Source organism: Hipposideros armiger, unplaced genomic scaffold (genome assembly GCF_001890085.2).
Source record: "Hipposideros armiger isolate ML-2016 unplaced genomic scaffold, ASM189008v1 scaffold_319, whole genome shotgun sequence".
In the NCBI taxonomy this organism is placed as follows: Eukaryota; Metazoa; Chordata; class Mammalia; order Chiroptera; family Hipposideridae; genus Hipposideros; species Hipposideros armiger.
Genome location: NW_017731669.1, coordinates 1882575 through 1896809, shown reverse-complemented (window position 1 = coordinate 1896809; position 14235 = coordinate 1882575). Strand labels below are relative to the sequence as shown.

The 14235-nt window shown below is 47.6% G+C and overlaps 1 protein-coding gene across 1 annotated transcript in view; it reads left to right on the top strand.

Moving 5' to 3' along the window:
- Positions 1-14235, top strand: part of LOC109392198 (rho GTPase-activating protein 22-like) — a 118493-nt gene that overhangs the window by 82423 nt on the left and 21835 nt on the right. Inside the window, exon 2 of the mRNA XM_019660465.1 lies at positions 3278-3454. Within this exon, the coding sequence (XP_019516010.1) occupies positions 3331-3454 (124 nt within the window). The 5' untranslated portion in view covers positions 3278-3330. The remainder of the gene's footprint in view (positions 1-3277; positions 3455-14235) is intronic.

The following is a 14235-nucleotide window of genomic DNA, read 5'->3' as shown; positions in this document are numbered from 1 at the left end:
AAAAAAAAAGACATTATAAGAAAAGAAAATGGCAGACCAATATCCTTCATGAATAAGATGAAAAATTCTAAACAAAATTTTAGCAAATTGAATCTTACAATACATAAAAAGGATAATATACCATGACCAATTGTGATTCCAAGAATGCAAGATTGGTTTAAGATTTGAAAATCTATCAACATAATTCATCATATTAACAAACTAAAAAAAAGTCATGTGATACCTTAATAGATACAGAAAATTCATTTGACAAAATCCAACATCCATTACTGATAAAAACTCTCAGCCAAGTGGGAATAGAAGAGAACTTCCTTAATTTGAAAAAGGACATCAACAAAAAACCTACAGCAGATATACTTAATGGTAAAAGACTCAATGCTTTTGTCATAAGATGAAGAACAAGACAAGGATGTCCACTCTCACCACTTTTATTTGACATTGTATCTGATGCTCTCGTCAGTGCAATTAGACAAGAAAAAGAAATAAAAGGCACTCGGATTGGAAAGGGAGAACTGAAACTATGTTTTTTTTGCAGATGGTACAATCACCTGTGTAGGTGCACTGACGAGTCAATGGAGAAAGGATAGCCTGTTCAATAAATGGTACTGGAACAATTGGACAACCATGTACAAAAGGATGAACTTCATACCTTGCACCACATACAAATACTAATTCATAGACCTAAATGTAAATCTTAAAGCTATGAAAATTCTAGAAGAAAATCTAGGAGAAAACTTTTATGACCTTGGCTTAGGAAAGATTGCTTAAATATGAAACCATAAGCACATTCAATTAAAGGGAAAAATGGTAAATTGGGATTTATGAAAATTAAAAACTTTTGCTCTTGGAAATACACTGTTAATAGAATGAAAAGAAAAGGCAGAGACTGGGAGATTATTTGCAAAGTATACAGGACTTGTATCCAGCATATGTAATGAACTCTCAACACTTAATAATGATAAACTGAACAACCCATTTAAAAAATGGACAAAAGATTTCAACAGATATTTCACCAACGAGGATACATGGATGGTACTTAAAAAGATGTCCAACATCATTAGTCATTTGGGAAATGCAAATTCAAACACAATGCTGTACTGTTACCAACCCATTAGAATGGCTAACAGTAAAAAGGCTGACCAAACCAAGTGTTGACGAGGAAGTGGAGGAACTGGAACTCCTATACACAGCTGGTGGGATTGTAAAGTGGTGCAATCACTTTGGAAAATAGTTTGTGGCAATTTCTTAAAAAGTTAAACATACACATATAAAATATATACATACATAAACATACATACATGAAAAATACATTAAAACTTTAACATGGACTTAGAGCACCATGAGAGCAGGACCCTCGGCAGGGGCACAGCTGGACATGAGAGCGTCTGTCAACATCTGGGCAGGGCAGATGCATGTTTTGGTAGAGGAGTTTATATGAAGCTTATATGATTTGTGTGGCCCTCATTAAGAAAAAGAAGTGAAAAATTAGAAATTCAAATTAGGTACAAATCTGAGTATTCATTCAGGACAAACAAGTAACCACAACAAGTTCTTGGAGCCATTGACCTCCAGCTCCCTTTCTCCTAAGTCATCTTGAGACTCTTTTCCAGAAAAGCTTATGCAGAAAAGCTTCCTGGTGGCATCCAGCTGCCCCCACCTCCACCGGCCGAACACTCAGCCATCCCAGCCCTTAAAATCCACGTGATGTGGGAACTTAAAGATGCAGAGCCACTGTCCACACCTCCGTGGGTAACTCCGGCAGCCACCTGAGCTGTGGGTGCAGCCCCTCAGCAGATCCACACCACCTCTTGGGCTTCAGGCTCTGCTGCCTGTGCCCCAAGTTCCCTTCCTCGCCTCCTCTGCAGCTCTGCCCAGTAGCTGCATGGACCCAAAGGATCGGGGCTGTGTGTGTAGTGAGGGGCTCCATGGGGCAGCCTCGGGTCCTGGCAGTCTTGTCTCCTTGCTCATCACCCTCCTGAGCTTTGGGACCCACAGGCCTCTCCAGCCTGTTTCCCCATTACCCAGCCTCCAGGCCTTGCTTCCGGGGCCCCCTTGTAAGGACACACCCCTTTCCATGCTCCAGCCCTCAGAGCAGCCTCATCAGTGTCCCCAGTTCCCATCAGCCTTGCTGTGACCACTATCAGCCCAACCCCAGTGGGCCGCCTCATTTGTGGGGCATGGCAAGAGCATGGGGTGGGTCAGAACCCACAGCCCAGAGCTGGAGACTTTGAATCCCTGACTGTACTGTGTATTCGCTGTGTGAGTTTAGACAAGTTCCTTAATCACTCTGTGCTTCAGTTTTCTCGTCTGTGAAATACAAAAAGTAACAGTACCTCCCACAGAGTCACTGTGAAGATTAAAGTATCCTAAGAGGGCAGGTGTGTCTGTCAGCTTTGTTCATTTAAGTGTCTGCAGCTTCTAGAAGAGTCCCAGGCAGGTACCAAACACTCAATAAGCACTTATTCCTGTCTGGTCTCCATCCTGGGGTTGCAGGCTCCAGCAAGGATCATCCTTGGTGTCACAGTTCTCCCCACTGCCATCCCACCCCCTTGGGAACATGGGTTCCTGGGATTCACTCACCAGCAGACCGTCTTGGTTAAGATCTGAGGCTCTGGGACCTTAGGCGAGTACATCGGGAAGTTACATATAATGGGATGTTGGGGGTGCATAAAGACAAGATCGTTCTAGAAAATCTCTTAAATTGCCTATGAAGTTCAGTATAAATGGTTTTATATACATCCCAAAGATAATTCATTCACACACGAAAGATTAATTCACTTACAGATGAAAACGTGAGATCCACTGGAGCTACTGTAGGGAAAGGTCAGTTTACAAACAGCTGTCTGAGCTTTCCCATCCTTCTGCCTTTAGAGAAGGATCTACTGCCTAGCTGTGAGTGGGGACAGGTGCAGCATCCTGGAATGTTTACTCTGGGTACTGAACTTTAAGCTGGCCTCAGATCTGCATGCTTTTTTCTAATAAGTGCCCCAGGATGATTTGAATGATTTCTGATTTAATATGGAAAAATAATAAGACTAAGGGAGAAAAGGGAAACTGGATAGTGCCCCAAAGACAGACGTGTGAGGTGTGGAAGAGATGGGCTGCAAAAATAGAACACAAAGCAGGCTGTTGCTGAAAGGTGTTGGAGAGAGGGCTTTCTCCCAGCTCAAGGAATGAAGAGTTAACTGGTGTTGGGGCTGGAGAGAGTGCTGTGGGGAGGGCACCCTTTCTCTGCACACGGGTCCCTGCGGTAAGCCTGTGTCTCCCTGTCTTCCAGGTGGTGCCGGGGAGCGGGAGAAGGTGCCGGCCAACCCCGAGGCGCTCCTGCTCATGGCCAGCTCCCAGCGTGATGTGGAGGACTGGGTGCAGGCCATCCGCCGGGTCATCTGGGCCCCATTTGGTGGAGGTACTGCCCGTAGCCCGCATGCTCACCCTGTAGAACCTTTGCCTCCAGGTAATCATGCCCCTCCCCCTCACTGGGCCTGCAGGACTCCTCTGCTCAGGGCTCCCCGACTGTGCCCGTGCATCTTATGGCATGCAGGCACTGTCACCCTCTTCTGCAGCAGGCCCTCAAGAGCCGCCCCTTAGGTGGACCAAGCCAGCCCTGGCAGGGGACTCAGGGCCACTTTTCAGACACACGCCCTCCTCCAACCAGACAGCCCTGTGGCTTTTGCGTACTTGCCTCTCGGCATCCGACCCCTGCTGGAAACTGGGGGTGTGTGAGGTGGTCTGCACATAGGCCAGAAGTGGGCTCTCAGGGGTTGTAGCAGATGCCCAGATTCAGCGTCCTTCCTGCTGCAGCCACACGGGGCCCTTGCGCTGCCTACAAAACCCGCTCCCTGTCCCTGATACAAAAGCTGCAATTCCCATTTACTGACTTCCTCCTTTATGCAAAACACTTATTGATTGGGTGCCTAAAATGTACCGGGTTGTGTTCTGGACATGAGGAACTTAGTGGTAAACAAAGTAAATGATGCCTACCCCCTCTCCTCCCCTCTATTGTCCTGTGCGAGACAGACAGTCAACAAGTAAACATGTCACGTGGTGTCCAGTAGCGAGAAACACAGTGAGCAAAATAAAGCTAAGTGGGAGGGTAGAGGGGAAGTTGTGTTTGAGTCTGCAGCCTAGCCAGCTCAACGACGTCGCCAGGGGAATGCTGGGGGAAGAGCATTCATTCAAGCAGAGGGACCAGCCAGTACAAAGGCCCTGAGGTGGGACTGAGTGAGTGACTAGAACATGGAATCTCAGGAAGGCCGGTGGCTGTGAGGGAGTAAGGACGGGAGAGTAGAGGACCAGAGGTGACAGAGGTCACTGAGGCCGTGGGGACACAGTGGGCACTTCATTCAGATTTTGTTCTAAATTGAAGGGGCATCAGGGAGGGCTCTGAGCAAGAGACAGTCATGACCTGATTTAGATTTATAAAAGGAGCCCTCTGGCTGCCATGTGAGGGTTGGACCATAGAGGGACAAGAGTGGATGCAGCAGGCTGGGACAGTCTGGGACAAAGGCCACAGGGGCATAGGCTGGTGTAGGAGTGGAGGGGACAGTGAAGCATGTGAGCCGTGGATGTGTTCTGAAGCTGGAGCTGTGGGGTTTTGCTCATGGTCTAGTCATGAGGTATAAGAGAAAGGAAAGATGACTTCAGCTGTGTGGTGCTCTCAGTAGATAGTGTCCCTATGAAATCATCGTGAAAACAGCTTTTAGAAGGGGTCACCACAGCTAGGCTGGGGCCACCAACTCCCTGCTGAATGTAGAGACCAGAGCTTTCAGGCTGGCTGGGTTCTGACCATAGGAGGGAGTCATGTGCGTCCTCTCTGTCCCCACACAGTGTTTGATTGGTGCCCAGGCCAGGCAGAGGCAGAAGCTCGCCTTTGGGGGCCTCGCAGTCCGTCTCTAGATCCTGCATGACCTATAGACTGAGCCCCTTCCTTCACTCCTCACCTCACCAGATCCCCTCTCTTGTTCTTGGCTGCGGAGTTCCTGACCACCTTTTATAGAACCACAAACCTCTCATGTAGAAGAGTCGATATAACTTTGAAAAAGTTTTTCTCCTGGGCTTCATAAATGGCCTCACACTGTGAGCCATGTCCTTCCTGTCCCCTGATGATTGCAGCAGAAATGACCCACTACCTCAATTTAGTGGCCCAGGAAGACCCACGTCTACCCAAGGATTTCTGCAGCCTCCACAGGCTTCCATTGGTGCAGGGTGGTTGAAAGTGAATTGGTGGATTAGAATAGAGCTCAGAAGCAGACTGTCTTGCAGCTAGACTTTGTTTTTTGTCAGGTAGCACCTTTGAGATAAGGGAAAGGAGAACATCATCATGATCTTGGGTAGAGAAAGATTTTTTTTTTTTAATTGAGGAACAGTGTGTTTTCCAGGACCCATCGGCTCCAAGTCAAGTAGTTGTTTCAACCTAGTTGTGGAGGGCACAGCTTAGTGGCCCATGCAGGGATCAAACTGGGAGCCTTGGTGTTATGAGCACTGTGCTCTAATCAACTGAGCTAACCAGCCGCCCCAACTCCAAGTCGAGTAGTTGTTTCAATCTAGTTGTGGAGGGCACAGCTCAGAGGTCCATGTGGGGATCAAGCTGGCAACCTTGGTATTATGAGCATTGTGCTCTAACCAACTGAGCTACCAGCTGCCCCGAGAAAGATTTTTTTAAATAAGTTACAAAAAGACATTAACCTTTTAGGAAAAGATTAACAAATTATACTACATAAAATGAAGAGCATCTGTCCTTTAAAAGGTAGATTAAGAATATTAAAGGACAAGCTATAGGAAGGTATTTGCTACACCTGGAACTATCAAATGACTTGCACCTCAAACTCCTACAAACCAATAAGGCAAAGACAGACAAGCCAGTGGAAATAGGCAAGAGACTTGCACAGGCACTTCACAAAAGAAGAAATCCCCATGACCAGTGAACCTAAGCAAGGGTGCTCAGTCTCCTCAGTAGTCAGGAAAATGCAGACTAAACTACACGTGATCCTTCTACTCACCCACCAAGATGACCAAATGAAAAAGAAGGCATGTTCCAAGCAGTGATGAGGAGAGAGAGACCTGCAGACCCTTGCATGTATTGCTAGGGAAGTAGTTTGGCAGTATCTGCAAAAGTCAGTGCTATGCCACCTATGGCCCAGCGCTTCCACTACTAGACCTGTCCCAAAAAGAAACATGTGCACAGGTATGCCAGGAGGTTTGTACACGTCAGATGTTCACAGAAGCCTTATTTCTGATGGCCTGATGTCAACCAAGTGCTTAACAGCAATACAGCGGGTAAGTAAATATGATTCATTCTTACAACAGAAAACTCACACCAGTGAGCATGAGTTAGCTACAGCTCTTCCCAACATGCCTAAATCCTGAAAACATACTGTGGGACTGGGGAAGCCCAATTACGTGCTTTCCGATTCCGTTTATATAAAGTTGAAAAACAGGGCAGAGGTACACTATATTACGTATAGCTAGATAATGAGGCAGCCAAAATATAAAGAAAGCAAAGAAATGAAGGACATAAAAGTCAGGATGGTAATCATAGTTATACAGGTATTCATTTTGCAATAATGTTTTTATTTGTATATATATGCTTTAAATACTTTTCTGGATGTGTGCATATTTCACCACAGAAAAGATAAAAAATAATAAATCAAAGAAAGAAAGAAGAGAAACTATGGGTCAAAGAGTCTAAGTAATTTGTCCAAGACAACACAGCTAGTCAGGGAGCAGAGCTGAGAGATGAAGGCTGATGTTCTGATCCCAAAGGTCATGCTTTGTCCCAGCCCATGCAGGACAGTGTCACCCATGGTCTACCAGCACTCAGTGTACTAGCTCCCCCACCCAAGCACAGATCCTGCTCTCTTCTCCATCTCTGTCTCTATCTCTTTGTCTCTATCTCTTTTTCATCTCTATCATCTCTATCTCTATCTCCACCTCTATCCCTATCTCTGTCTCTGTTTCTATCTCTCATCTTTATCTCTGTGTCTGTCTATCTCATCTCTCTGTCTCTATCTCTATCTCTCCCTTTCTCTGTGCTTGCTCAGAATGAGGACCCTTTGCAGAATCCCACATAGAACACAGATTCGCCCCTCCTCTAGACCCCCTCAGCGTCTATCAAACTTCTCAGTCTGTGCGCTGAAGAACTTGCAAGAATTAAACGAGAACCTTCATCAAAGATGCTTATCTCCTTTCTACCAGAAGTATAGAGGAAATGCAGAAATCCTAGGGGTTAGTGGCAGACATGTCTGGGCAAGCACAGGCACTCGCGAGTGGGCTCAGTCACCCTCTGGAGGTTTCCTGGCAAAGCTGTTATTAGCCTGGGTTCCCCTGGAAAGGAGGCTTAGAGGATCAGTGCTTCTTTCACTATTTAATAATGGACCCCAAGAGACCTTTCAAACATGTTTGGTCTGGCAGAGAGTGGGCCACCTCTGACAGATACAAATGAGCAATGTGCCTGCTGCAGTTGTGAGAGAGCCCGGGCATCCCATAGAGAAAACTGGGGCATGCCAGCGGGTCAGGGGGGCCTGTTACTGATGATGGCCTGCCCAGGGATGGCTCTGACTGGAGTACGTCTTGTCTGGACATTCATTGATTTCATTCCTTGAGTCAGCCAGTCAGTCATTCACTTGAGAATGTGTTCTAGGTGCTGGGGATGCAGCAGTGAACAGAAAAGACCAGGTCCCTATCCTCATGGAATGCATGTTCTAGTAGAGGAGACAGATCACAAACAAGATAAGAAAGCCCATTATAGGTCGGATGGTGGTGAGCTCAGTGGAGAAAGATGAGGTGGGGAGGGCAAGCAGGAGTGATGGGGTGGTCGGAGGTTAATGGCATTTGAATAAAGGAGATGAAAGGGTAAATTAAACATATTTTTGGGCATAGAGTTTTGGAGGCAGAGGCAGAAGTGTCCATGTTGGAAGAGCAGCAAAGAGGCTAGTGTGGCTGGAGCAGAGTCTGTGAAGACGGGAAGAGGTAGAAACAGGTCAGAGAAGTAATGGGGTGGTAATTTATCAGCAGGACCTTATGGTCATAGTGGTCACTAGTTTTTCCTCTGAGTGAGATGGTGCCATGGCAGGTTTGGAACAGGAGTGGCAGAGCCTGACTCAGGTTCTAATGGGAGCCCTGTGACTGCGGTGTTGAGAATAGATGAAAGAAGGAAAGGACGAAACAGGGAGACCAGTTAGGTGCTTATTACACAATCATGCAGGTGAGAGATGATGGTGGCTTGGCCAGGATGGTATTGGTGATGAGAAATAATTGAATTTTTATGTATTTTGAAGATAGATCCAACAGTATTTTCCTGCTGGAATAGAAGAAAGGTGTAAGAGAATAAGAGAAGTCAAGGGTGATTTCAAAATATTTTGATTAAAGCGACTGGAAGGATGGGTTAGCTATTAACTGAGATGAGAAAGACCACAGGGAAGTATATTTGTTTGGAAGGAAGACCGAGAGTTCACTTTGGGGCTTATTCTGAGACATGTATGAGAGAGAGGTTCAAGTTTGGACGCCAAGCAGGCAGTTAAGACATTTAAGTCTAGATATTAGGAGAGAGGGGTGGGTTGGAGCGAGAATGTGGGGGCCATCAACACATATTTGGGGTTTGAAGCTATGAGGCTGGCTGAGACACCAGCAAGAAAGTGCAGGGAGAACAGAGCCGGGGCTGAGTCTTGAGCTACTCCCCCGTAAGAAGTCAGGGAGCAGAGGAGGAGCCAGCAGAAGGGCCTGGGAAGGAGGGCCAACGAGGGAGGGGAGGCAGGGGCTAGCGGGGTCCCTGAGCTTAGTGAAGAGAGTGTCTAAGGAAGGAGCAGTGATCTACTGCATCATGCACGGTTGATACATCAATCAGAAGAGAACGGACATTGAGCACAGTTAATTGGTGACTTGGAAAGGGTGGTTTTAGTGAGCTGGGGATAGAGGGTAAAAATAGTGGGTATGAGAAAGGATAAGAGGAGGGGAATTGGAGTGTGAACATAGCCAACTCTTTCAAGAAGCTTGCTGTAAGGGAAAGAGAGAAATGGGACAGTAGCTGGAGGTAGAAGTAAGGTAGAGGGATCTATCTATCTATCTATCTATCTATCTATCTATCTATCTATCTAAGTTGGGAGACAAAACAGCAATGCAAAAGATCAATGGTGCACAAGAGGAGAGGCGAATTGCCAGAGCACCAATATCTCTTGTGGATATAGATGCAAAAATGCTCAACAAAATACTAATAAATTGAAGCCAGCAATATATGAAAGGATTATACACCAAATGAGATTTGTGCCAGGAGTGCAAGGATGGTTTAACATCTGAACATCAGTTAATGTAGCACATCAATAGAATGAAGGACAACAGCCATAGGATCATCTCAGTGGGCTCAGAAAGAGCATTTGATAAAATCCAGCACCCTTTCATGATAAGAGTACTCAGTGGTTTAGTGATTGAAAGGAACTTCCTGCTGAAGGGCATCTACAAAAAAACCTCGGATAACATCATACTTAACGAGAAAGACTGGATGCTTTTCCTCTAAGATCAGGAAAAAGACAAGGATTCTCACCTTCACCATTTCTATTCAACATTCTACTAATTGCTCTACAGTCAGAGCAATTAGTCAAGAAATTCAAATAAAATTTATCCAGATTGGAAAGAAAGAAGTAAAACTATCTCTTTTTTTATAGATGACATGATCTTGTATATAGAAAAATCTTAAGCAATCCACTAGAAAACTTTTAGAACTCTAAAAAATTCAGCAAGTTTGCAATATACAAGGTCCATGTACACAAATCAATTGTATTTCTATACAGTAGCAATGAACAAACTGGAAATAAAATCAAGAAAACTTAATTTACTGTATCATCCAAAAGAATAAATTAGGAATAAATTTAACCAAAAAAATTACAAAACTTAATACTCAGAAAATGATAAAAATTGCTGAAAGAAATTAAAGAAGACCTAAATAAATGGAAAGGCATCCAGTTTCATGGACCTGAAGACTTGATATTGTGAACAAGGGAACACGCCCCATGGATCTCTGGACTTCGTGCCCAGCTCCAGAAACAAGGTCCTGGGAGGCCCTGTCCGGCAGAACCTCCTGGCCAGCTCTCTGTGAGAGGGGAAAGAAGGGAGTCACAGGGTACCCAGGACTGCACGGCTTGCATGGGTGAGGTCTTGCCTGGTGACCTGGAGAGACCTGCAAGCCCTTGAAGGTGGGTCTTATGTTCATAGGAGGGTGCTCAGCAAAACTGGTTGCATTGAAGTGTGAGAAGAGGCAGAGTGAGCACAGGTGTCAGTATCTGGCTGTGGTCTGGGTGTAATTTGGTTCTTCCCCTTGCTTGCTCTGTGACCCTGGACATGCCATTTGTCCTCTCTGTGTCCTTGTTTGCAAAATGGGTATAAGAACATCTTTGCAGGATTGTCATGAGAATTAAAAGAGAAAATGGGTGCAAAATGGTCAGCACTCTCTCAGTACTAAGTAGTCCTCATTTATTCAACAGGCACAGAGCATCTACTATGTACGAATGGGAGACAAGGCAGGGAAGAAAAGAGATCAGACAAAGCTTCCATCCTACTCCCTGAGACGGGAAATAACAAGGAAAGTACATCATGAGGCATAGAGCAGTGGTTCTCACATGTTAGCTAGTGTCAGAATCCCACAGAGGAAGGCTTGTAAAAATAGACTGCTGGCTCCACCCACAGAGTTTTCAACTTGAGTGGAGCCCTAGAATTTGTATTTTTAAGTACTGCTGGTCTGGCATCCACATTTTGAGAACTACTATGTTTTAGAAGAAGGTGATGAATTTTGTTGAAAGGAAAACAGTAGAGAGAGCAGTTTTAAATACAGTGGTGAGGGCAATCCTAATGAAAGAGTGACATTCAAACAAAGTCTTGAATAAGGCAAGAAACAGGGCCAGGAAGATGATGCTGGAAGTGTGCCAGACCGAGGCAGCAGCTCAGGCAAAAGCAGTGAACATCTCATGTGGTCTTGAACCAGCGCCAAGACAGGTGGGTGGGAAAGAGTGAGGGACTTGGCCAGATGGGAAGGGGCCTGCTGGCTGAGGCCTCATGGGCCATGTAAGGACTTGAGCTTTTACTCCTAAGTGAAATGGGGAAGGAAGCACTGGAGGGCTTGGAGCTGAGGAATGACGTTATTTGACATAGAGTTTAAAAGGACCGCTCTGCTGATCAGAGAGGGACAAGGAAAAGCCCACAGACGCATACGTAGCAATCCAGGCAAGAGACAGCCGCTTTCACTATGGTGGCGAGTGGTGAGATGATCAGATTCCAGATCTGTTTTGAAAGCAGGACCCACAAGATCTGGATGAGGGTGTGATGGAAAGGGGACAGTGAACATGACTCCAAGGAGTCTGGCTGAGTGCTGGAAGGACAGAGTTGTCATTAACCAAGAGGGGAAGACTCAGCGTGGAGTGGGTTTGGGAGGTCGCGGCAGGACCATAGCTCTGTTTGAACATGTTTGAGTTTGGAATGCCTATTAGTCATTAAGCACACAGAGATACTGAGTGGGCAGCTGGATGCAGGAGTCTGGGGGGGGGCGAGAATTAGCGCTCAATAACTAGTAGCATGGTAACTTCCCACCTATGAGCCAGCCAGCACTGCCAAGCAAAGCCCAGCCTCAGGCAGCAGCATGAAGTGACAGTCCTAGACAAGGAGCCCGGCCTGGGAATGGTGTCCCTGCTCAGAGGGACCGCTGTGTTCTGGGGAGGGGCACAAGGGGCCAGGCAGCAGGCCTGCAGTGGCCATCAGAGCCTCGCTGCCTGAGCCCAGCTGTGTGGCTCCTACAGGCTCCTGAAGACTTTCCTCTGACCAATTCTCCTTCCCTTGGGTTCCTCAAAAATCATGGGAGGGGAGGGTGAAGGGAAGACAAATGCAGCTCCCAGAGGCCACAGGGCAGGACACTTGACATGGAGAAAATCTCAGCCAGGACAACTTGGAGGGACACAAAGCAACCTTGTTAATCCAGCTGGTAGCTGTCTTTATTTGCTGGAATGGCATCTCTAAATGGAAGCCCTCAAGGCACAATCAGGTTCAGAATGCAAGGTCACTGGCCCCAGCCCAGGCTGGCAGTGGTAGAGCCTGAGATCCTAGTGGACCACTTCTCCCCAGTGCTGCTTCGCTATATCCCAGCTCTTCTGGGAGATTCAAGAAGAGTCGTATTTTCAGTTCCCCTGAATGTTGACCCAGCAGGCCGGGGGGACTGGGCCTTTCCTGGTAGTCCTTTCAAAAGAGAGAAAGGACTGTTGCTGACCTGGGCAGGGCTTCGGGTCACTAAGCCAGCAGAAGGGGCATTTGAGTTCTGATTCTGGTGCCCTCAACCCATTCTAGTAGGCCCTGAGGAGGAGCTACCTGCAGGCCTTGAACCCCGTGTAGGCCCCAGGCTCATAAAGGGCAGATACGGCCTTTCCTGGGCATAGGAATTGGCTCACAGGAGACCTCCTAGTGTCCTATGGTCCAATTCTCTGGGCCTCCTTCCCTGCACTGTGCCAGAAGCCTGTGAGCTTGGGTCCCCAAGGCAGAGGGAAACCCCCTGCCACAGTCCCCATTGACAGGATAGCCAGGGAGCCTGGGACTGTTCATCAGGAGAACAGAGGTAGAGGAACAGCTGTCATATCTTGGGAGAGACTGGGAAGGCAGTGAGAGTGATTTACAGGGGCTACACACCAGGGCTTTCTGTGCATCTCAGGACAGGAACTTCAACTGCCTTTTACGAGCTTTGCTAGACCCGTACGTCCTCCTTTCCTCCCAGCACTTGTGATGGGAGTGCCCTGTCAGCTTGTCCCTCTGCCTGGCTTCAGCTTGTGCTAAGGAGAGCTCAGCTCACAGAGCACAGCATCTCATCACTGCTAAGATGAGGCCAGTGCAGAATGTGTGCCAGTCATGCCACATGATGCCCCAGTGACCCAGCCACAGGGAGATGTTGGGCAGAGGCAGCCACTCGCCAGAACAGCTGTTTATTCAGTGTGTCCTCATGCTGAACTCTGCATCTCGATTGATCCTCATAATAGCCTGATGAAACCAATCCTGTTATAATCCCCTTACAGGTGAGGAGACTGAGCAGCAGGGAGGCTCAGGTCATCTGTGCAGGTCATAAAGAAGCAGTCAGGAAGCTAACCTTCTAACCTGGTTCTGATGGAGCTCAGAGCCCCAGTGCTGGATAACAACTCGGGAGAACAGGATGTCAGTTCACCTCCCTATGGGATGGAGCTGTGGACTTCCAATACCCGGGGTGGGGGGTGCGGGGATTCAGGTGGAGGGTGGAAGGGATTCCCTAGAGACCCTCAGGCCCTCAGATTTTTCCAGACAGCCTTGGTCCTCTACATCTGGCTGAGGAAAAAGGGAGAGATATAATGTTTTCCATGTGCTACTCTTGCCAGGAGCTATATCAAAATTATATTGTAGAGGGGGGTCAGAGAGGCCCAGAGAGGTTGAGCAACTTGCCTAAAAGCACACTGCAGGGCTGGAAGAAGGGACAGCCCACCCCCGGGGTGAGCCCATCCCTGGATTCTCTGTTGCTAGGCAGGCTTCAGAGCACCTGAGCTGCCTTGATGGGGGATGGCAACTGTGGGAAGGCAGTCATGAGGACACAGGCAATCCCTGAGGTCTTGGACCCAGGTCCTAAAGGACACAGCTCAGAAATAAGGGCCACCCCAGCTGAAGAGGTCCCCTGTCACCAGGTACTTGTGTGAGAGGACAGATATCCTCAGCCTTTCAGCACCCTGGCTCTGCCTCAAGGGCAATTTCATGACGACCTCTGCACACCCACTCCCAACAGGCCCCATGGCTAAAAACAACCCCAAGGTGGGGTGGGTGTTGTCCTGGCCAGGGCGTAACCTGGATCTCATTATGGCAGAGCATGTCACAGTCCAGAGCCTTCTAAATGGGAGGGAGCTGCAGACTTCCATCCTCTGGCAAGGGGTGGGGGCGGGGGTGGTCAGGTGGAGGGTGGAAGGGAATTCCCTAGAGACCAGCAGGTCTAACCAATGACCACACAGGTGAGAAAACTGAGGCTAGAGAGGAGAAAGCAAGTCAGCACTGGGGTCCACCTGCCCACCTGGGAGAGTCTTACCCTTTGAGTAGGTGCCTCCACTGAACCTGAGGACCCTTCTCTTTCTCTTTAATGTAGATAGAGCTACTCAGATCCAGTGGGTTCCTGGTAGTGGGAGCCCCAGGCTTTTCTGGCAGGTTTAGGGCAGGGCATTCCTGGGCTTGTGGCTTGCAAACCCGCCCCCCCCCCGCCCCCCA